Source organism: Orbicella faveolata, unplaced genomic scaffold, assembly GCF_042242905.1.
Source record: "Orbicella faveolata isolate gen_17 unplaced genomic scaffold, um_ofav_v1 contig_12, whole genome shotgun sequence".
NCBI lineage: Eukaryota > Metazoa > Cnidaria > Anthozoa > Scleractinia > Merulinidae > Orbicella > Orbicella faveolata.
In genome coordinates, this window is record NW_028301539.1 from 32,524,028 (window position 1) to 32,549,172 (window position 25,145).

The 25,145-nt window shown below is 42.0% G+C and overlaps 1 protein-coding gene across 1 annotated transcript; it reads left to right on the forward strand.

Annotated features, from left to right (window-relative positions):
• The first annotated feature begins 122 nt into the window (after positions 1 to 122).
• Positions 123 to 24,874, forward strand: LOC110064669 (uncharacterized). The gene is made up of 13 exons (XM_089283329.1): positions 123 to 3,850; positions 6,596 to 12,317; positions 12,633 to 12,789; positions 13,094 to 15,522; positions 15,697 to 15,859; positions 16,365 to 16,643; positions 18,837 to 19,225; positions 19,934 to 20,230; positions 20,645 to 20,962; positions 21,483 to 21,713; positions 21,883 to 22,204; positions 22,940 to 23,068; positions 23,291 to 24,874. The coding sequence occupies exons 1-13, from the start codon at positions 3,759 to 3,761 to the stop codon at positions 23,509 to 23,511; spliced, it is 10,749 nt and encodes a 3,582-aa protein (XP_089139455.1). The 5' UTR covers positions 123 to 3,758; the 3' UTR covers positions 23,512 to 24,874.
• The last annotated feature ends 271 nt before the right edge of the window (positions 24,875 to 25,145 follow it).

The following is a 25,145-nucleotide window of genomic DNA, read 5'->3' on the forward strand; positions in this document are numbered from 1 at the left end:
GTCACGTCCCAGCTGTCTGTAGCGCTTCAGACATCACGGGCGTCACGTACAGAACAAAAACATTACTGCGCATTCCACTTCCGCGTTTAGTAGCAGGCTTGCTTGTGCCTGGCTTACACTTCTCTACACGTGCAAGCAATGCAATACTTATTTGGGAAGCTTAGGCGATTAGAAATATCAGGATAAAATAATCATTATCCTATCTGCTTAGAAACTAAAAATCACAAAAAGCATTTTCGATTTTCTCATCCGCACAGGAAATATTTAGATCACGTTGTTTAACAGGTACCAGACTCCAAGAATTCGTTCATCTACGCAGTAAATTTGAGTGTTTTAAATTTGTTTTGTTTTAAATATGATTCCATACATCTTTTTGTCGCGTTTCCTTTTTTTTTTTTCCTCTTTTTTTCCTTTTTTTTTTCTTTCAACTCTGTTAGACGAATTTTTGGGGGAAGTTCACATAAGACAAGAAGATCTTTTAGATCTTATAACCGCGCTTTTAAAATTTAACTGTTTGCTTAGCACTACCGTCGGAACGTAGTGCACATTTCAAAGCAGTCATTGATTCTTTTCTTGCTGTAGACATCACATCACTTGATCAACACAAACTGTATTACTGCACCATCAGTGGTAGCCGTTGACAAATCTCCGATGACGTAATGGTCCTAATCTAGAACTTTCTTCGGGATATGTATGGTCATGAACGATATGAACCACACGATAATAACACTATTAACAACACCTTTCTTTCTTTAAAGACATTATTAAATTTGATTGGTGTTTTCCACGAGTAAAGGGCTAGCAAAGTAGTCACACAAGTCATGTAATTTAATAATGAAACTCTATCCCGACCGATGTATCGATTTTGGTCCCTCCAGTGGCTACAGATTGAAAACGTACAGAAAATTAATTGGCGTTACTTTCGATTCTCACCAAATTTGGACAGTGGGGAGATCTCATCATTAGCCAATTACAGGCCATTTTTCAGCTCTTTTCGTCACATCCTCCCCCCTCGGGAGAATTTTGTCAAGTTAGCTAATTTAGTATGCAAGCCACCGTAATGGTGATCGCTGTCGGCGAAATGTTTATTTGCTCAAAATTGGGGCAAAATCTTTCGGAGATGGAAGTCAGGACATTTGTAAGGATACAGAAAGTAATATGGGACCAGTTGGTGGCTTCTAAGGCTGAATTTATCCAGAAGTAAGCTGTATTTTCGTTTTCGTGCCGAAAGCCACGCGGTGAAATATTATCGGTTTGTTCTGCTGTCTTGTTCTGTTTTTTCTCTTGGTCATTTTTGTAGCCCGCCGAGGCCATTCTTTCGTCTAAATGAGTTGAAAAAAGTTCGAAAAAGATGTTCCCATTCACGTTTAAGCTCTCAGGCGATAATTCTGGAGTTTTTTGCCCGAAACGTCGGCTTTGTTATGTTCGTGTGTTTCGGTTGCTATGGGCGACCGTTGCTTCCTTTGTTAGGTCAAGTCTGGGGAGTGAGGTCACAAAAAAATTCGAATTAATTCTGGTTTTGTTCGATTTCGCTGAAATTTTAACACGATAAAGCTGGATTGTTAAGGAATAGATTTACCGTCTGCCGATGTGTGGTAGCTATTAACGCTGAAGTGTTATATCGCTTCGAAGTCAGGGTTTTGAAGAGATTTTTTTGTAACGTGTTGGTTCGGCGTGATTTTGTAATCGGAGGTTTCGGTTGACCCCGAAGGAAAAAATATCCGGAAAAGGTCATTTCATCGACGATTCAAACGAATATAAATATGTATATGTTCCAAGCTAAATTTCTGGTGAAAAAATATAATTTTTGACGAGCGCTGGGTTTTTAATTTTTTCCCGCGAAAGATGAGATTTATTCATGTTTCAACAGCTTTTGGCGAGTAAACATCACAGGTTGCGTGACTCAAAATAGCTTGGGTCTGCTCGCACCGAAGTCGAGAAAAAAAAAACCACGGGTAAACCATGAACCGCGCTCGGCCCATGGCCGCGCGGTTAAAAAAACCACGGGTAAACCATGAACCGCGCTCGGCCCATGGCCGCGCGGTTAAAAAATAAAAAAAAATAAACCAAGGGTAGAACATGAACCGCGCTCGGCCCATGGCCGCGCGGTTAAAAAAAAAAAACAGCGTTACACGTTCAGAAGATTGGACGCCATATTGATTTCGTTTATGCCACGTGACTCTAGGCTGCCCAAACTTTGCAGTCCACGAGGTCGCACGTGCGTGCTTCGAATCGCTTCGAAAATAGATTTGGGATGTTTTTTCAAATAAATACAACATGTTTCCTTTTAGACCAGAGAAAAATAGAAGGCCACCTCATTTTGTCTTTACGTTACTAGGAATACAGCAAAACTGGCCGAATTTGCTACTATGCACTAGAGATGATTTTCAGCCCTTTTCATAACATCCGAGCTATTTATAACACCACGTCACACAGGGCATTTGAAGAGAGCTTTTAATGGTATATTGATATATTCGTGATTCGTGAATGGCCTTATTTTTTTCCGGGAAATGTGAAATGGCTAGCTTTTTTTCGTGAATCGTGGTTTCGCTAGTAGTGACCGCCGTGAACCATGATTTTTTCAAAATATTTTTCAGTGAAATGAGAAATAAACGTTTAATTCACTGTGAGTGCTTATTTTGATCACGTTTTCAACTATTACGTAATAAACACTGCATAAACGAGACAAATAATCCGTTCGGTGCTTCTACATGAGCCATTTTCAGTGGAAAACGGATTTCGTTTTGTTTGCCGCTTGTGGAAAAATGACGCGGAGAACAAAATCTCATTGGTTTTCTAAGTTCAAGCAAAAAATGTCTCCTTTTATTCGCGTTACGTGAAATGTCTATTTTATATTTCGTGAATTGCGAAAAGTCTTTTTTCTTTTCCGTGAAACGTGACCCAGAGCCCCCCTTACCACCCTCGTTGAAATCAGAACAATGCCGCATAACTCACCCGGCTTGTTCAGTTTGCAAGGATGTTCATGGCTACAACGTTTGAGTGAAGTGTCAGACACGTGCATGTTACGAATCGATTCGAGAACATTTTTGGGATGTTTGTTCATATAAATACAACAGTTTTCGTTTTAGACTAGAGGAAATTGATGGCCACTTAATTTTGTCTTTGGCCTCTAGGAATTAAAGGAGCTGGCCCATTTTGCTACCAAGTTAATCTTCAGCCCTGTTCGTGACAATAGCCCTCATGTATGATAACACCAGACAAGCAAAGCCTCGTTTTCAAAATGTAAATTGCAAATTTTGCAAATTCCTTAACAGCAAAACGAAAAGAATACCGTCGTGATAACAACATGAAAGCGCCAGAGGTTTGAGAAAATTTCTGGCAAACGAGGCTTGGAAGCGAATTTTGAGCATGTGACGTAATCATGCATAAGACCTAGTCATCCGGGATATTTATAACGAAAGCAAAAAAACTGTACATCAGCTTCTCAGTCTCTTTTAAAATTCAAACAACGCCACTTATTAAACGGGAAATAAGGCTGCACGTACGACACAGCGTCCCAATTCAGTTTGAAAGGAAGTCTACAACGCTTGGGTGTTGCATGGGGCACGTGCCTCTCTTCAAACTCAGTGGAAGAATGTTGCTCGTCCTTAAGCGCTGAAATGCTAAAACAATGCTAGTGGGCCGAGTTATAAATTGGCCGCGATGTTCCACCCATTACAGTGGGTCAGTTTCATTTTTCTTGTCGGATAGCCGACCTCTACAAGCAGTTTGTGGCATTCGATGGAATAACTCGCGTCATGGCCGAGTTAGAAGGAGCTTTAGAACTACTCGATCACGATTCAAGAATAGAACTACTCGATCACGATTCAAGAAAGCAACCAGGAGACAGGTAGGTCCATTTGCTATTTTTTAATTTTTTTCTGCCAGTTCCCTTGCCATACGCAGTATGTGCAAACATTGTCTTGTTACAAATGCAAACTTCAAAAAAATAACGACAAAAAAGTTAACCCTGGACAATAGTCTAAATAATCCCTTTTACTCAGGAGAGGAATATAAAATCCAATTTTGTCAGAAACGGCCTTGTGACGGCAACAGGAACGTCACTGAACAATAGGTTGAATGATCAGAACAATGAATGTACATGTGCGTTATAAATCTTCGAATATTCTTTTGCCGTTCTTTGCGGTCAAACAACAACGTGAAATGGCCACATTTTAAATAGTCTAGAGATCGTGTGCCACTACGGCCAATTTATGGAATTTATTTTTCGAACTCAACTCTGCTTTACAAATTCAGCTTTGTGATAGCTCCGATAGTAAAACGGAATGACTTAAGTGTGTAATCGCGAGATTCGTGAGTTAAATAGAAATAAATCTTTTCGCAATCTAAATTGTCGTCTCGATCTACCGGAACATGTTTCAACCTCTCAGGAAGCAATCGCCGTGAAATTCAAGACAAACCTTGGTGAAAATTGCTTGTGTTGTCTAATTCCATTAGCCTTAGTTTGTCCTTGAGACATTTTTGTGTTCTCCAACAAAAAGTGAAATATGCAAGGTATTTACTGCCCACTGTAGGTTGAGCACGCAAGCAATATCAACGGTTACACTGTGTATAGGAGACTTCTCCGACCTTCTTGCTAGGGAATAACACACATATTTCTTGACAGGTCAATGCTTTGCGCTTTTTGTCGTCCAAAAACATTACTAAGTTGACATCATCATGATGTTCGATCTTTATTTGAAAATTGTTGTTTAGTGACCACCTACACAGATGAAGTCATTAATAGCCAATGGGAGTTCAAAAGGCGGAACGTTACTAAGTCTTGAGCACGCACGTGATCTAGCCCAGGCGAACACGATCAATCCCAGGGCGTGCACGTGATCGATCTCAGGACGTGCATGTGATCAAGCCTTGCGTGTGCTCATGATCGTGTGTAGAATAAGATCGAGCAACCTCGGTGAATTGACAAAAATTGAAAACTACTAGTATGTTCACAATTGTTCATAGTTACTCGTACGGAATGTCATCAGTTGCTATCCAAAATATCCAAGCATAAACAAGCCACAACAGCTGTCAAAGATTAATTAGCTTTTTATCGCCATTTTACTATATTTTGAAATCCGTCAAATTTTATGACAAGTTGAAGGCATTTATTGGACAAGTTGTTCAATTCTTTGCCCAGCATACTCTTCATTTAGCATGAAAATGCAAGTTATAGTACGTGGAGAACAAGATCGTATCCGGGTCAGGCAAAGCTTAAATTTCATCACAGTTGTATTGGCCGAAATGGGCATGGAAAGAATGGGAAAAAAAACACACACACACGGAAGGAGCTCAAAGTTATGTACAAAGAGCAGAAGGTGTAGAAAGCAAATTTGGTTCTTATATTTAAAAAGGGAACGCCGATTCTGGTCGAGTCAAGAGTCCCTGTCCTTAAATATGGAAAATAACTCGGCAAGCGTCGAAAATTTGATTTCGCTCATATTTTTTCGGTATATAGGGTAGGGCATGACAAAAACTACTGGATAGTTTTTTTGGCAAAATATCCTTTTATTTCAAAGAAATAAGCAAATTACCAAATTCCGTTAAAACCGTCATTTAACGCACCAATTTTATTAAACAATTTTGAGAGCCTCGCATGCAAATCCACATCATTCTTCCGTCTTTAACACACTCGAATATTTTTGAGCAATGTTTAAATGTGTACTGGGTTGATTTTAGGGAATGCTGCGTTGTCTTTTTGGGTGTAGAATAATTACATTTCGAAGACATGTATTTCATTCACTTAAAAGTACTTCGTAAAAGTAATTGATTTTCACCATGTACGAAACCTTCAAATGGATTAAGCTTCTGGTGGTTGAGTCGCAGAAGGATGGTCTACAGATTCCTGCAAAAATTTCTTTGGGCAAATGATTGTGAGCGACGCGAGAGCTTTTCAAAGTACGTTAAAAATGCAGATATTTGACCATCCGTCGTCAAATTTCAGTTTTACGGGTTAGACATATGTTTTAGCACGCGCCACATGTCTTGAGCTATATTAAGTTGAAATAGACACAGAGCTGATAATTTCGAAATGATCTAACCTTATTTGCTGTAAAAGGCAGGTCCAAAAGCCGATTTGACGTGTTTCTGTCACCATTCGTCGCACATAAAGCAGACGTTTGCTTCTGTTTACACGACGTCCGCTGTACATCGCCGACTGTCAACTTATTTAATGGTCGAATACCATGAATCTATGACCCTCTTTCGACACATATGATCACCACTGCATCTAAGTCAAAAACGGCCAAGTGATTTGTAGATAGTTGCTTGCTTTGCACTACACCAAAATATCACGTTTGATCATCGTTTGATCTATTGCTACTTGAATCCTTGCTTGCAGCGGTTCCTTGTTTGTTCGTCACGCAATGCAGTCATTCAGTCGTGTGGTCTTGCATTATCCAACGGCCAAGCCGGCATCTTTCATTGCCAAGAGATCATGGTCATGGCCTAAATAATACATCCTAAAGGATAATTTAGACAATTGAGAAAGTAAATATTCGGAGAAACAATTCATTTCATGAACATGCGGTTAAACCACGGTTTTTCGATAGAATATCCCAATCGATTGACCAAATCGCTTCCTTACGTCTAGGTCTTCTAAGATTCACGGACCTCGTAAAAAGCATCGCCTTAGATGTGGGTCCCTTAATAGAAGATGGACAGCTTTATCTTTTCGCATCCTTACAGCCTACGAAAAAGCTTTCGAGAGACTGGGGTTCTTTCTTGCTCGCAGACCATGGATTGTTCTTTTGGTGTCGCTCATAGTTGTTTTTGCGAGCTGTCTGGGATTCATCCGTCTCCGTTTTGAGCAGCCCTCCGTTGAACGTTTCACCGCCACCGATAGCCAATCCAGGGAAGACTTGCATCATGCAGCACAGTTCTTTCCTCTTCTTCAAGCGCGCCTAGAACAGATCATCATGGTCCCTAAACATGGTCACAATATCCTCAGTGAAGATTGCTTGAATGACGCCATTCTTGTCCACCAGACCATAGTAAACATCAGTGGCTACAGTGAAATATGCTCTCGCCAATTGCTTTCAAACGCCCAGCAAAAACCATCCAATCATGGCTGTATCATTAGCAGTCCTCTTGAATTAGCTGGTACTCAATTTGAAGACTTGAAGAACCTTTCCACCATTCTGGCTCGTGAGTTTCTCCATCCAACAGTTGCTCTCTCTTCTGGACAAACATTCAGTTCTTCCCACAAGCGTATGTTGAGTAATTTTCGTGTTCATCACAAGACAGATCCACCGACTGCTGGGGCGGACGCTCTTCGAGTCATTTACTTCATCAGAGAAACAACCAGTGAACATAAACCAAATATTATTCACTTTGAAGCGTCATTTGAGAGTCTCCTGTCATCGATTGGTCGTCGCCTGAGATGCTCGTCACTCTTCTATAAGACTCAGAAATCTACAACTGATGCTTTGCAAAGCATCCTGAAACCTGAAGTGAAATCACTTTGTCTGTCGGCTTTGGCAATGGCTATTCTTGTTTTCATTGTCTTGTACTTTTCCTCTGATAATCCCAGTTGCCTAACAACAGTTCTACTGCTGATTTTATCTATTCTGTTTCCAATGACCTGTTCTGCAGGTATTATCTCAGTGATCAACACATCCCTTTTCCCGACTATCTTGTTTATTCCCTTTTTGCTTTTGGGAAAAGCAACCTCTGACGTAGTCCTTTTCCTGGTAGAATGGGAACGGCAAAAGGCGACGACATCACTTGAACATCGAGTTAGTTGCTGTGTTAACAGAGCGGGATTCCCCGTTGTCTTGTCGGCGTTATGTGGGACAATTCTCTCTGGAATTGCAATTTATTCGTCCTTTGATGTTATTTCGGATTTCTTCAAGGCGGTTCTGGTCACCATTGTGCTAGTCTCGGCCGCATCGTTTACAATAACAGTAAATTTGTTGATGCATTTCGAGAAGAAGGCAAAGGAACGTAACACGTGTAGTGCAGGATCCTGTAAAAGAAGATCGCCGATTGCTAGTGCTGGTAGCTTCGACCAAGGACTCATGCAACGCCTAAACGATAGACTGCAACAAATATTAAGGAGACTTACATGGATGATAACGTCACTTGGTGGAAAAGTTCTCTCACTTTTTATACTTGTGTGCATCATAAGTTTGTGTGTGTTGTCTGCTTTACAACCCAGTGACCGAACGAGCAAAATCGAGTCACTTTTTCAAAATGACAATTTCCAGCAATTCAGAGAAGCACAACAGACGTACTTTGGCAACGAGGCTGATTCGAGTGTCGTTTTCTTAGAGAAAATTGATTATTCAAAGCAAATAGTACAAAATCAAATTACAAACATTTGCACAAAACTGCAAAAGGCTTCTTACAGAGGGGGGAAGTTGTTGTGTTGGACGGCAGCGTTGCGACAGTGGGCACTGGATAGGAACATGACGTGCTCGGACTCTGAATTCTACCGGTGTTTAGAACGTTTTCTTCGTGTTTCCCAAAACTTTCCATTTCGACACGATTTACGTTTTGGAGGTGAAAATCACCGAGTTAAAATTCTGGCGTCTCGAATTCAGCTGAAGATGAAAGTACAAAATCAATTGCGAGAGGACAGAGGATCACTAGAGAAATTGAGGAAAGACTTACTCAAACAATCACCCCTGAAAACTGTACCAGTATGTGAAGAATTTGTTGATATCGATGACGTGTTTTTGTTGGAGAGAGAAGCAATCTTCATAGTTTTCATAACTGCCACTTGTGTAGTGTTTGTTATCTCCCTGTTTTCAAACGCAAATCTCGGGATTAGCATCTTCCTGGCTGTAACATTTGATTTCCTCGTATTGGAGGCATCAGCTATTATGGAAGCGAGTGAAATTCATCTCAACCACATATCCTTTATCTCCCTGGTTATGACGATTATCGTGTCCCTGAATTTCAGCATTCAGGTTGCCCATTCATTCGTTTTCTCAGCAAAGCAAAAAGTAAGAGTGCGCATGGCTGAGACCCTATGTTCCGTTGGGTGGTCTGCGGTAACTGCAGCGTCAATGACTGCATCTGGGTCAGTTTCACTAGGGTTTATTTATCCAAGTCTAGTAGAAGTTTTCCATCGACTTGTCCCTTTGCTGCTTGGTCTAGGACTGATCCACGCTCTATTTATTTTGCCGACGATCATCGTGTTATTCTCCGAGTTTGTACATAGTTTTGACTCCCAGAATGACTTGAATGTAGTATCTACCCAGAAGAAACAAAATGACGGAATATCTTTGCAAGTACGAGAAAGCGACACACGGCAACTCACCTCTAAACGCCCTGGCATTTCCATCGTTGGTATCAGCTGCAGGTTTCCTGGAGCCAGTAGTAAGGATCAATTTTGGCATTTACTCGAACAAGGAAAAAGTTCAAATAGTCCATACCCCAAGAACAGACCTGAACAACATAAAACATTCTCTGAGCTCTATAATCCTAAGCGGTATGTTGTCGGACGCCACTGTGTTGTAAACGGGTCCTATTTAGAAGAAATAAAAGGCTTTGACAACAAGTTCTTTGGCATTTCCAGTCAAGAAGCCCGCGGCATGGATCCTCAGCAACGAATTCTATTACAAGTGGTGCATGAAGCCATTGAAGATGCTGGACTACGGCTTTACGATCTGCAAAGGTGTCGAACGGGGGTCTTTGTCGGCGTGATGAATCTGGATTACGCAGCAGCGGTGATGTCAGATCCATCCAATTACAAAGGTATGGACCAGTTTTCCGCGACAGGATGCACATTATCTATTATCGCCAACAGGGTGTCATTCTGCTTAAATCTAACCGGCCCAAGCTTGGTCGTTGATACGGCATGTTCTTCATCGTTAACCGCCCTCAAAATAGCCTGTGACAACCTGCACAATGGAGAGTGCGAGATAGCCATCGTTTGTGCACCTAACGTTATCCTCAGTCATGCTATGCAGATGGCATCCGGCTTGGGTGGTTTTCTTGCTCCGGATGGACGCAGTAAAAGTTTTGACGTCTCTGGAGATGGCTATGGACGTGGAGAAGGTTTCGCAGCAGTCATTTTGAAGCTGTCACATGCAGCTGTGAATGACAAAGATGATGAATATTGCGAGATCCTCGCCTGTGGAATGAACAGCGATGGACAAAACGCCGTACCGATGACAGCGCCAAGTGCAAAGATGCAAGCTGAACTATCCAGAAGAGTTCTAGAACAGTCAGGAGTGAGTCCTGAAGATGTGGATTTCTTCGAGGCACACGGCACTGGTACCGCAATCGGTGACGTGGTAGAAGTTAATTCGATAGCTGAAACCTACACCAGGCTAACAACAAAGTCCACACAGAAGTTAAGGATTGGTTCTGTGAAGTCAAACCTCAATCATACAGAATCTACTTCTGGTCTTGCTGGACTAATCAAGGTCGCTCTAATGATCAAAGAGAAGAAATATGTGCCAACTGTTAACATAAATGTGCTCAATCCCAAACTTAAGCTGGAGGAAAACGGTTTTGTTGTTCAACAAACCACTGAACCATGGATAACAGAAAAAGGAAAACCCCGAATAGCAGCCTTGAACTCGTTTGGTTTTGGTGGTTCAAATGTGCATCTCATCCTTCGCGAAGTTCCTTCAGAGCAATGCTCACATGAAGAGAGCGTTTATCGTCCAAATAGTGTCTTCACCTTGTCAGCACGTTCAAAAGAAGCTCTACAGAAGTTGGCAAGACTTTATTCAAATTGGATTAGTGATAATAAAGAAGATATGGATGAGTCTTTCGTGGTAAACTTGTGCTATTCTTTGAACGAACGCCGCAGCCAATTCCCACACCGTTTGGCTCTTGCCTTTGGTTCCCCTTGTGAAGCATCCAAGTCTCTGGCATACTTCGCTGACGACTCCATGGGTTGGGATAAATTGCTTTCCTACGCAGAGGTGAACTCCAATGACGGCAAACTCGTTTTCATGTTTGGTGGTCAGGGGTCTCAGTGGTATGCTATGGGAAGGCAGTTAATTGAATGTGAAGCTGTTTTCAGGGAAGCTGTCCTGACGGTGAGCAACATACTAAAATATTTGGGTGTGAAATGGTCTCTCATAGAGGAGCTTATGGCACCAGAAGACATTTCACGAATTGCAGAGAATTGCATTGCTCAACCGGCCACTTTTGCTGTCCAGTACGCGACGGCGCAGCTGTTGAAGTCGTGGAAAATTCATCCTTCCGCTGTCATCGGACACAGTCTCGGAGAATTTGCAGCTGCCTGTGTTGCTGGGGTCATAACCGTCGAGGAAGCTGTTACACTGGTGCTGACTCGCTCCACTTTGCAAACTGGATGTCCCGACAATGGTGGTATGGCGGCTCTTGGCATGTCCGAAGAGGAGGCCAGGACATTATTGGTCAACCTGGAGTTAACTGAAACACTTGAGATAGGCGCAGTCAATGATGCGAAAAGTGTGACTGTGTCTGGCGAATCCCAATCGATCGAGACCCTGGGCCAATATCTAACAGCGCACGCAAAAGATACTTTCTGGCGTGTTCTTGGAACAAGACGTGCATTTCATAGCGCACACATGGAGCCCATTAAGACGCCTTTTCAAGCGGCTATGAAACACATCAAGCTTAAACCTCAACTTTCCAAAATTCCTGTGTACTCTACCGTTGAGGGCGACGTTCTCTCGGGTCAGAAGTTTAACGGCGATTATTGGTGGCGAAATCTTCGCTGTCCGGTCCAATTCTGCCAAGCCATAAAGCATGTTCTAAAGGATGGTTACAAGCAGATTATTGAGATTAGTACGCAGCCAATTTTAGCCCACTATGTCAAACAAATTGCTCTTCAAGAAAACCTGGATAAGCAGGAAATTCCAGTTATCGTGGCAACTCTTCCCCGAAAGAGAGTATCTGTCAAAGACCAACACTGGTGCTTTCTTCAAAACACAGTTTGTAAACTGTATACAATGGGATTTCCCATAGAATGGTCTTGTGTACAGAAGGATCCATCAGCCAGGTTTGTCCGTTCAGTGAACTCTCCATGGCTGGAAAAGAGCTTTTGGTACAGAGAAAATTCCTCTCAACCCATGGTACCTCCATTTGGTGCTGACAGAACTACAAAGAAGCAAGGTCATCCATTTCTGGGACAGGTGAAAATGACCGAGCCGTATTCAGGCCTGCATTGCTGGGAGACTGAGATTGACCTCCATCGTTTCCCAACTCTAAAGGATCATGCTTTCATTCAGGGAGGTGCTGTGATGCCTGGAGCTGCCTACCTGGAAATGGCTTTCGCTATGGTGAAGGACAAATTTGTAGATGTTGCTTGTGTGGAACTTACTGATTTGAAGCTCTTGAATCTTCTTACCCTGCCAGAAACACAGGTAATTAAAATAATACGACCCAAGAGGAAACGGTGAACGGAATAAGCCATTTTCGAGCGGTTTTTTTACCTCTTTTTCAAAACGACTCCTGGTGCATAACCTTTCGTATGGATATGAGTTTGATTTGTAAGACAATGAACGTCCAAGAAAAACTCATTTCAATATGAAAGGTTGTGCACCAAGACTCGTTTTGAAACAGAGGTAAGAGCAACTCGGAAATGGCTTATTGAAATCTTATTCTCGTAAGATAAAAATACCCCAGGTTCCCAAGGCGATGTACCAAAATTGATTGCATTCACTACGGTGTACTTTTAGGTTCGATACTTGCGACTACGTCTTTTGAAGACCGACAAAATTGATGAGGCCCAGTTCCACATTACAAGCTTACAGGATGAACAGTCTGAAATTATTCTGAGCAGTGGGAACATTTCTGTAGATCTTTTGCACAAGCACAAGAATCTCGAGGAAAAAGGTAATAATGAAGCTGTCTCCAATTATGTTAACAAACCGTATTCTCTTTATATTCTACTTGTCGGTATTGCTTCCGTTGTTTTAGTCTCGTGCTTATATTTTATTTGTTTCAATAATCGTGTCATTATCATTGCATACAGACTAGAACCAAACAACTTCAAAGTTTAAATTTGTGGTTGATGATATGCTTTGAATAAAATTTATGAGAAAACATATATCCATTTATGTAAAAATCCGCCCAAATCATTCAAGATATCTTTGCCCAGTCATTTAGGATATCAAATTTTCTTTGTCAATATACGCAGATGTCCACAAAGTTAGCCCAACTATAAAGGAGCTGACGACAAAGATGATGACCATGACACTGGAGCGGTTCAGAGAAATATCAGAACAGTTGGGGTTTAACTATGGGCCCACGTTCTCCATCATCAAAAAAATATGGCAGCGCGGCAACGAAGGACTTTGCTTGGTTGACATCAGTGGACTACCGGCTGTTCAAGCAGAAGCAGAAAGTTATGTTGTCCATCCCTGCATTTTAGACGCCTGCCTTCAATCCTGTTTTATTCCCGTTGGAAACACTGTGTTTGAAGACACCTCCTTTGTGCCGGTGTGTTTCAAGAGCATTACTCTGAACGACGTGCCATCTACCAACCAGCTGTACTGCCACGTCACTGCAGATGTGACTACGTTTCGAAGATTCGATGTTACCCTCATGAGTCCGTCAGGAAAAGTTTTTCTAACAATAAATGACTTTCTTGCTACAGAGTTGACCAGCACAGAACGTCGATTTACCTTTGATGACCTTGGCTACGAAGTCCAGTGGACCGAGGAAGTTTTGCAAAGGCAGAAGGAAACTGCGCGAAATTCGACTTGCATTGTCCTGAAAGATTCCTCCATCTTTTCAGATGCACTTATCACAAGACTTCAGGCCGCTAAGTTCAATGTCATCACAGTTGACCTGCCAAATGCTAGATGTTTTAACACAGAAGCAGAGGAAGAAATTAAAGCAGCCCTTTCGGACATACCAACAAGTCACTCTTCCAACCTCAGGGTTATCAACACGTGGCCTGTGGAAAGTAATCTTCTACCAAACAGTTTCGATGTGATAGACCAAGCTCAACGCCTCGCCTTCGCCAGTTCTGTATTCTTACTTCAGCTGCTGATAGAGAGGGAGTGTTTCAATTCTCAACTTTTCCTGATCACTGAATGTACACAGCTGTTGAATGCTTGTGACACTAACACCATCCCGTGGAGTTCTACAGTCTGGGGTCTGCGGCGAACAGCACGCCTAGAAGAATTTAATGTCAGGATTAACGCTGTTGACCTAAACAACAAAACGGATTTGCTCGAAGTAGATTCTTTGGTCCAGGAGATTCTGGGTGACAGCATGGAAGAAGAGGTGGCCTTTCGAGATGGCAAACGCTTCATAAATCGCGTTGTGAGGACGAAACTTTCCCCAGAACAGCCAACAACCAAGCGAATTGAAAGCAAGCAGAAGGGCTCGTTGTACTTGTCAAGTATCCCTTCGTCAACAACGCTCTGCCTGCGTGAAAAGAGTCTTTCGAAGCTGTCCCCGTCTGAGCTCACACTCGATCTGCTATATTGTTGGACACCCTCTGAATCCCTGATTGATGTAGTCAAACCAAATGGGTGCGTTTTCGTCGTTGGAAAGGTAACTGATCTACCTAGAGGGAGCGAAAATACCAAGTTACAGATTGGAGATGAGGTGTGTGGTGTTATCGCCTCTGGACGGGTTTCCTCCTCCCTTGCCATCAGCGTCAATAACGTGTTTGTAAAACCAACCAGCTTAACAGAAGAGCAAGCGGCATACATCCCAGCGTGCCTCTCCATAGCTTCTCATGCCCTTCAAAGAGTGGTATCAGGAGAAGAAACTCAGAAATTGCTGATACATGAAGCGAATCGTGGTCCCGGTCCAGCTGTAGTTGTCCTTGCAAAAGCATTGGGTCACAGAGCATTTTGCACCATTCCCGACACTTGCCAAGCATCTGAAAACGCTCGTCTCCTTGAATTGGGTGCAGAAAGTGTTATGCGCCAGAGTTCCTCTTATCTCGATGGTGATTCTAGTTGGCTTTTTGACGCCGTCCTATTTTTCTACCCACCTGCTCCAAATGCTCTTCGAAAAAGTAGTCGGGTTCTCAAAGGAGGAGGAAGAGTTATAATCTTGAGCTCCGACTTTGCTGGCGACGTCGTATTTACCGCAGCTACAAATGTCAGATATGAGAGAGAGGACATAGCAGGCATTCTCAGGTCCCCCCAGGTTTACGAGAACCTCAGTTTAACAAGTCTGGAATTTTTGCAAAGCAAAGGAGTCCTCCAGAAGCTTCTAGGAATGCAGCTGGTCTCTGTGGACGTGGCAACAGCCATTGAAGCTGCAAACGCATCCCTTGAGAAACAGCCATCTCCAAAAGATCAAATGAAAGGACCCTCAAGCCTTTCTTTTCTAATTCACTCGTTTCAGCTATGTGGGGAGGAGGCCGAGCGTATCAAGATTCCTGTCCTTCCATGTGGATTAGATGAATGTGGCTTGAAAGAAAACAGAACATACTTGGTTGCTGGGGGGATTCGAGGATATGGATTTGAAGTGGCTCGCTGGATGGTTGAGAATGGTGCAAAGTGCGTGGGGCTTATTGGCCGTTCAAAACCCTCAGACGCCAAATGTCAAGAAGTGCGAGAGATAGAAAGGAGGACTGGTGCAAAGATTCACATGTTCCAGGTAATTAACCTTCCATTATCTCTTCTAAAAAGCTTTATCAATAACATAAAAGGTTTTATAACAATGCGTTTTCCATGCGAGTGACCAGAGTAACAACGTTAGTATCAGCTGCTCTGTACAATCACAAGCAAAGTGATAAAATTTAAAACAATAGTTCATATTTTGTTTTTTTAGATTGATATATCCAACCAAGAACAAATGAAAACCTTTCGAGAAGAGCTCAAGACTCTTCCAAGTGTGGCTGGCATCGTTGTCACTGCCATGGTTCTGAAAGATGAATTTCTCAACGATTTGACATTTGAGAGCTTTACTGATGCCATGGCCCCTAAAATAAAAGGTAATACAGTAATATACTTTATTGTATCTACCTTATCGTCAAAATTGCAATGATTTGGGTTAGAACCAAATTAGTAGTCCTTCCACCGTTCCTACTTCAAATTTAAGCTAGCTTCGTGGCACAAGAAGACCGTTTACAACTTATTTTGATTGCCACGTAATAAATGGAAGGAAACTTCCTACCATTGTAATGTTTACCCGACAATCTTTTTAAGATTCAGCACATGTTGTCAAATATAAAGAGCTCCCAATCTTTCATGAGCGCCTTGTCTTGAGCTCCAAAGACAACGAAGACAACGTGGAGACGAACAGTAGAAAAGGAACGGAAAGAGGCAGGGTGGAGCTCATGGGAGGAAACGACAACGATCGCAGGGGATCGAGAAAAGTGCAGGACCTCTGTAAAGGCCCTATCTACCACGAGGCACGAGAAGGATAGATGCTAGATGCCTAAACATAATATTAGAGTATTAGAATCATTATGATAACAGTTTTCAATTTGTTGCAAGGTTCCTTCTTACTTCACCAAATGAGCTTGGAAATGAACTTGGATTTCTTCGTCATGTTTTCATCCATGGCTTCGATCATCGGCAACGTGGGACAATGCTCCTACTCAGCTTGCAATGCTTTTCAAGATTCTCTTGCCCAATACCGAAGACAGGTGCTCGGTCTACCCGGATTGGCGATAAACTGGGGACCAATTAGTGGAGCGGGCGTGATGGAACGAGATTCCAGTGTCGCTAAATTGATGACTATAGCAGGACTTGGTTTTATACATGCCAAAGATGGTACGCTATTTCTTTACTAAGACACGGCATACAATATTTAACAAACGGTAGGCGATGTCAGAATACTCTCACACACACTGTTGAAATTGATGGTTAAAAAGTCCATCATGAAGATATCAAAACTGATTCACAATAACTGAAAAGTGGGGGGCATTGAAATAAGTTGCAGCAAAAATATCCCGTAAGTGTACAAGATTCAGTTGTCGTCGAGGTTGTGGTGAACAGTCCTGCTCTTATAATACGGACCCTGTTGTTTTCGTTTTGTGAATATTAGTTGTTAGATCCTGAACTCTAACGGTGTGAGAACTCTGATGAACACAAATCGACAAAATTCGTGCCACAGCAAGGTCGCAGAAAATCACGTAGGGGTCAAACCACGCTCCTAATGTTTCATGAAGGCTATATTTGCTTGGTTTATATATTTCTGAACCAAGTTTGGCAGATGAGCTTTCTTTGTTCTCCAATTTATTTCAATTTGGAAGTTGTGACAAAATGTCAGATCATGACGTCATAATTGATGACGTCACCAAAACGTGCTATAATTATTTGTAAAATCTGATGTAAAGATTATGTTATTGGAAAGGCCTTGACTTGAGAGGCAAAATGCCGGAAACCGTTTTTTGCTATGATGATTATATTTTGAGATATGGTAAATTAAATATTTTTTTGTTGTCCCTCCCGGAATTTGCTTAACCATACTGTCCTTCTTAAGTCAGTCTCTCTGGTTTATTTTTTTTCAGTTTTATTCTAGGAAGGCTAATAATCTAGAAAAATAAAAAGTTTGATGTTGTCAAAAATCGTATGGTTTTAAAAATTTGATTTTCGGCTTTGTTAGGATGGTATTAACAGTAAAAAAACGGGTGACGTCACAGGTTATGACGTAACAAAACTAATTTTAACGCAATAACACTAGAGGGATAATTTTTTATTCCGATCTTCTTCTTTATTTTTGCTTTAGTCATCTGGCACATCACATGTGCAACATAGCTGCATTTGCTGGAACAAAATAACGGCTCCTATTTGGGGATTTTTCTCAAGGGGGGGACGCCATATTTTGCAGAGTTATTTTTCATATTTAAAAATGCCATATTTCATTCAATTTTTGTGATATGGACAAACTTTTTTCAGGTTTCAACTCTCCTTGATGTGCTCTTTCAAACACATTGTAAAATATATGCATATTAAAAACTTCAAAAGTGGCAAAAAACATGACGTCATCACTGTGACGTCACAACTTTGACATTTACTGACATTTTTCACGTAAATATAATTGGCAATAGGTCTCCTGCTCATCTGCCAAGTTTGGTGTAGAAACAGTCAATACTTTTTAAGTAATGCGAAATAATGTAAAATACCCAAGAACTGACGAAACATTTGGGGGGTGGTTTGGCCCCTACGTGAATGCAGGATTTAAGTAGGAATTAGTAGTAGTAATTGGAGCGAGTGGAGTACAATTCAGGGAGTGATCGGGCGAGTAATTTCAAAATCGGACGAGCTCGTAGAGCGAGGCCGATTTGAAATTACGAGCACGATTACTCCCTGAATTGTACAACACGAGGTCCAGTTACTAATTAATCGTATCAAAAACAAAATTTCAAAATTAAAAAGTCTTTTGACAACTTCTTTTGAGCGAAAAGTGAATAGCGCTCTCCATAACTGTAGGAAATATTAAGAAAAAGAGCCATTAGGGCACATGTAATTGACGTGCAAATCACGTGGGTATCCATTACAACTTGTTGAAATTGGAGTTGTAATTGGATACCTATAATTGGACACCCATGTGATCACGCGCCGATTACGTGCCAGATAGGCGCACGGAGAACCAATCACGATCGAGAATTTTGTTATAGATACGATTAGTGCGTTTACTCATTGGTTACCTTCAGCTGTTAAGCGCACACGGTCACTTTATACAAAGTTCTAGTTGAGGTATGTTATGCGGTCCCTTCAGATATGGAACTTGTGTTTGAGGGAACTCTTTTCACATTTCAAACAAATGATCAACTGAGTCTTAGGGCTTCGTAGTACAGGACGCATGCGCACTGTTAAGTCGTGGAGCTCTCCTGCAACCTTCAATAGTGTCAACTGTTCTTACTCGGACGATCACACTACATGAACCTCTAACTGCACTGTGCTAAAACTATATTTTATCAGTAGCAATCGCACATTTCCGATTCTTTAATATTTTCACAGGAGCCAAACACATGGCCAAAGTTCTTACTGAGGAACCCAGCCGCTTCCAAATCGCCCTATGCGGTGTGGACTGGCCTAGATACATAAAAAGTATTAGCGGGCTGAAGAAGACGTCCCGAATGTCTGTCATTAGGGCAGAAATCAATGATTCTGTCAGTCAGACCAGCTCGTCGGAGACCCTCGCACAACAAATAACGCTGGAGAAGGATGCAGAAAAGAGAGGCGAACTCGTCAGGGAGTACGTCGGCTTGGTAATAAAAGAATGGACGGGAATTTCCTCGAGTTCTGAGGTCGATCTTAACAACAGCTTGTACAACTACGGCATCGACTCAGCTGGCGCTCTGACCTTGAAAATGCAGTTTGAATCCAATTTGCAAGTTTCTTTTGAGGTGGGTTCCTTTAGGCTTGGGCGGTTTGTTTTCCCATTTCAGATCACTTGATATTCTCTAGAGAATTGTTCATTGTTCGTCATTGTTCATTGTTCATCTCTAGAGAATTGTTCATCCATCTAAAAAATATTCATTCATATACACACGAGGCGATAATTTGAAAATTTCAAAGCTAGACTTCGTAAGAGTATCATCACATGGTCTGAAATGGGGCAACAAACTACCCAAGATAAAAAAGGTCTATTATCACTTAATCACAGATAATCGACGACAGGTCCCCTTGGCTTACTGCGTCAGTTCGATGTCGTCGTACGGCTGACAAGAATAAAGAATATCGTCCTCAAAGAGATGTTGTCTTGATGATACGCTAAACTCTCCCAAGTAGCATTCATAAAATCTGTACTGAATGGTCACCCTTTTCGTTCCCTAAGGAAAACAGGTTCATTGAGCTTGACTGTATGAGTTCAGGGGGTTTTATTATCCCAAATATTAGACACAGTTTAGACAGGAGGTTTCAGTTTCACACAGTCATTCCTTATAAGCGGTGAGCTGGTACCAGATTATGGTCTTCAGTTCACCTACATTTCCTTCAGATGCTGTTTTTTTTTCCTGTGGCTCGTCTAAAAATATGTTTGAGGAGGGCTACGGCTCTTGTATTTGTCTTCCTTCACCTACATGTTTACTAGATCGTGAGTGTTCTTGTTTCAGGTTTTCTATTTTATGCAGCCTGATACGACCGCACTTAAACTTGCAAGAGACATCACTGCCAAGCTTAGTGGAGAGGCACCTAGTGAACAGCTTCAGAATAACGAAGGCCAAGAAAATGAAACTGCACAAACACAGCCAATGGCGGATACATCGCCTTCAGCCATCACGTCAGAGAGTCAAGTACAAGTGGTGCCGCTGTACACTCCTGCTTGCGCGGCTATCAAGTTCTTCTGTGTACATCCATCGCACCGCTATGCGTTGAATCTAGTGCCGATTTCTTCGGGATTTCAAGGCCAGGTGATTCCCTGCTGTTGTATTATGTCTTAATCTATCCAATCCGCGTTCAAAGTAAACATTCTCCATGCATACTTGCTCTAAGCATTTCGTACAGATCTACTTGGAAAAATCTCTTACAATTAGGGCATGGTAACTTAGATAGTGCATTGGCCGAATGGTTAGCGCATTTGATTGCGTCCTTGAAGTGAAACGTAAACCGTGAGAACCCGGCACTGACACCTCATTGACGAGCAAAACTCAATCTGAGTATCACAGACCACATGTTTGTAGAAACGTACCCAAACGTGATTTCATTGGATATGACAGAAGTCACGTTCCGTGGTATTTTCGTTCGTGTTTTAAGCAGACTGAAGCCACTATTTGTACAAGAATGTTAATCGATGTATGATTGACATCTTTCTTTTTGCTAATTAGGATTTGGTATCCTTTTATGCACTGGGATTTACTGACCCAACGGTAGTGAGTGAAGACTGGGGTGGAGTACGTGAACTTGCTGCACATTACGTTCAACTGATAAGCAAGGAGCAGCGCCATGGACCGTACTTTCTTGGCGGATATTCCTACGGAGGGCTTGTTGCGTACGAAATGGCGTCCCTGTTGACAGAGCAGAACCAGAGGGTGGAGTTTGTGGCTATGCTTGACACATTTCCGTGGTATCCCCATTCACGGACCATTACCATGAGACTGGCTTCCATGCAGGACAATGCAACTTCATCAACTCGACAGGTCGAGGTTCGTGAGAAAGGTGGTCATAGCAACGGTAATCTGATGACCGGACTAATTAAGGTCTTCCAGAATTTACAGAATTATTGCCACAGTGCAATAGACTAAACACTCGAGTCAAAAAGCAAATTTAATGTTAAGAATCCATCCCGCGGGAAGCTGGCCATCTAGTTGTTTTCATTGGTTTTGTCAAGGAGTTCAAATGCACTTCATTAGCAGAGTGCCATGCTCGCTTGTCCCTAGTCTTCCTAGTCTCATTTGCAGCGTTTTTCTAGATCGTTACGCAAAGCTAAATGAGTATAGTTGCGAGACGACCTATTTTAAGTAAATGCTGTGAACAAGTTTGTCCCGGATTGAAATGAAATTACCACGATCGAGGCTATAACCAGGCGGTCCAACATGCAGGACAACTGCACAGTGGTTCAGTTTCAATTGCCATATTTCCTAGGGGTAGATGTTGTCAAAAGTGTTTATTATCAGGCAGGCCTGTGAACGGATAACCACAATTGGTTCTTTCCTGTCTTTTCAGATGTTTTTTGAAAATTTTCTGGCAAAACTGGCAGTAGATTCTCTAAAGATGGAAGCAGACGAATACAACCACTTGAGAAAGGAACATAATCTAGACTGGATCATAGATGAACTACAGAGAAGGAGCCGTGAGAAAGGACTCCCTGACTACAGTTTGGGGGCCCTCAGAGAGGCACTTCTAAAGAACTTAAGTATTGCCAATAGAACATTCGAAGAATGGCAGCCCGCTCAGGTACGAGACCTGTTTAGGTGACTTTTAATTACAAATCAGCTTAAGGGTCGAAATTTATCCCAGTCTTAACCAGCATTTTTGCTAGAAGGGTAGTATTAGAACATTACGTAAGACTACTCGCCTTCAGTGAATTATGCACAGGTTTCTTCACCTTTCTTTTCGTTATTAGGTTCGTTATCGAGGCCCTCTCACATACATTAGAAGCCAAGACGACCGCTTCTCGCCCAGGGTTTCCCCGTCAGAGAGTGTTGGCGAGATATGGGGCCAGTTGGTTGATGGAGGTACAACGGTGCTCGTTTGTCCTGGTGACCATTACTCTATGAGTGAGCTACCTCATGCTCACGTGACTGGTAGTATCTTAGCAACAGCTCTCGCATTCAACTACCGCATGTTGTTCCCAGAATTGCCCAGACCTTCAAGAACATTCCATCAAAGACGAGCTGTGGAAAAACTTTGCAGCGGCGTGAACGTGTTCCTTCATTCAAAGAAAGGTAAATCTCCGTCAATGACTTTTGCTACAATGATGGCTATCATTTTGCCCGTATGAGATTGAAAAGGATAAGATTTGCAAGCTGTGGCGTGAGTGTTACATGTCAGTATCATTTTCGCTTCTCACTGAGCCACCTAGCTATAGAGTCTAACAAACAACGACGATAATTTTTGAAGAATCAATGATGTTCGAATTCCACTGACGGTACGAACTGTCCGACCGGATTTATTATTCCGCCCGAAGGATTTCTTCCAAACATGCGCACAAGCTATGAACTCGCATATGATTGGTTCATAAATAACAATCTCGTTCCACGAGTTTTCCTTCCTTACTGCGCAAGCGTGGCGAAACGAGCGACTCTCGAGAGTTCCGTTACAGCCTCGATTTTGATTGGTTTGAAAAACAATGGAAATGTGTGGAAGTTAAAATCCAGCATCTTATTGAGCCACGCGTTTGTCAGCTAGGCGTGCGCAATTCAACCAGAAGTGCGATATTTTCGAACTTCAAATCGGATGTTTCCCGAACGCTGGTCAAGGCGAACGAAGGTACAAGGTTGCATAAATAATGAAATGGAATGGTCGAAACAGAGAAACGAAATTATGAGAAACTTCAACGTCTATCATTGCTTTTTCGCGTTTGACAGCGAAATGTTCTAAGAAAAATTTCCCTCTCGAGGGAGTTAATAACTTCTGGTACTCATTTATCACTATTATCGCATTTCTTATTTCAATTCCAGGGAGCAGAAGGCCTCATTTTGGAAAACTTCTTTTGGAGGAAGATACTCACAAACTTGAGTTGAGGTCGAAGACTGACGAAGTAGAAACAGTTGAGAGCGAGAAAACCAAAGAGATAATTGACCTAAAAGGTAAAAAGCAATTTAACTATTTGGAATGAAGGTCACCGGATGTTCATCTGAATTTTTGGGAGATTCTATTTTCGTCGTCGGTGATAAGAAATATATACTAGCTAACGTCTTCTTCGCCCACTTTCTCAATCAGAGCACCCTTAAAATTATTTTTATATCGATAAGTTACTCAATGCAGAAAGCATTTTCTCACAAGAATCTTTCCTCGCGCTTTCTTTTCAGACCTCTGTATGGTGCAGCCAGGAAGACTCGTCTCCAGTGCCCAGAAGTATGCTTGGCGCAAGCGAAGAGTCGGAGCTCATCAAAGTGGGAACCTGGGACAAGTTGCGTCCGTCATAACAGGCCGACGAGTTTACAACTTGGAATTCACTGATTATTCCGATCTCAAAGCGTTCTATAACATGATAGAAGCTGTATTTGCTGTGACTTTGTTAACCAGTTAGAATTGCAGTGCTAAACAATTGTCATGTTTGATCGGTTTTATTATACCATTCCCAAATTTCTGGGACAGAAAGTAGCTACTTTTCTCTCCACATTTTTGAAACGTAAGATACAAATCATTTGATCGCAGCTAATTTATCACAAAACTGCAACGAGGGATTATATTTAACAGGAAAAGCTAAGGCCGTACTGAAATCAAAAACTAATAATTATTATGTAGGTTCCTGATTGCTTCTTCGCCCGCGTATTGATATTGGTAATAGAACGTTTTCACTCACGTGACCAGCAGCCAAGCAAATTTATTGAGCGTGTTTACATAGGAAAAGAGTTCAATTCACACAGAATTGGTTTGCTACACCAACATAGCTGCTGTTTCATTGTTTTGACCTATAGCTGCCGTGACTTCATGTGAAAAAACGATGGCCTGCCAATTAACTGCTGAATTAATGCAGTCAAGCAGGTAGTGGCCCCCGTCCTCACCACGCCGAAGGAATTTGAAAACGCAGCTTTATTTTCTTCGGTTAGGCCTACCGTCCACGCTAATCCGTCACGAAAGTGGAGCTTTTCGAAAACGCTCATCAAACCGGAGGAATTTGAAAACGCCGGCTTTGCGTTTTCGTGTGGACAGAAAACATTTTTTAAAACGGAGCTTTTCGAAAGCGATGTTGTCACGCCAGTAATCAGGTGATTTCCCTGACCGAGTTTTCCTCAAACACAAATCCAAAATGACCGGTGACTGTTTCGCTTTTAAATTCCTTCGGCGTTGTGTGGACGGAAAACATTTGATTAGTTTTCATAGTGAAACCTTCGTTTTCAAATTCCTCCGGCGCAGTGAGGACCGGGCCCTTAGTTTGGGTCGTTTTGGTATTTCAGATTTCAGTTTGATGTTTTTTCTTTGGGAAGGAGCCGGGGGTGACGGGGCGGGGGGGGGGGGGGGTGGTGGGGTTTGTCGTTCGTTTTAATAAATGACGACTGCTATTTTTGTCAAAATTCCATGGAGTAGGTGCCAAATCAGACAGCAACTTGATGTGTGTTTTTAACCAATGTTCATAAAGGTTCCGCTTTGCTGTTTTATTAATCTAAAAATTTGACTTCCCTGAACAAACATGATACGCGTTTGTAACCTTTCATTGCTCAAGCAGGCCATACATGCTGTGACATCTCTGCAAAAACAACTGCTGAAGAAATCTCCACTAAGATTGGTTGGCAATATTGTGATCGCCGCCTTCCACGGTACAAATCACCCCGGGAAAACACCGCGCGGCATGTTGCTGGCAAAATACCGTTACAATCTGCATGAAGTTTTATATTTATATCCGAAATTGATTTCGAGTGCAAATGAAAATAAACAGCCATTGAAGCTTACATATATGTTTTCTTTGATGTTTCGCGACTGTTGCAGAGCCTCCAAGCCGCGCTTCGGCCGTTTTCCTAACTTTTTAAATTTTCTCCTAGCTAAAAAGGGTGAACTCTGGCTACACCCAGCTTAACAAAACACTCAACAAACCCACTCCCGGAGAGGAAGCCAAAACAGGGACTTATCAGTCCTACACGCTACACTGAGTGCCATTCGAAAACCCAACTTCTCAAGCGGCGAAATTTCAATCCGTAGACAACCTCATACTCTAACAATGAG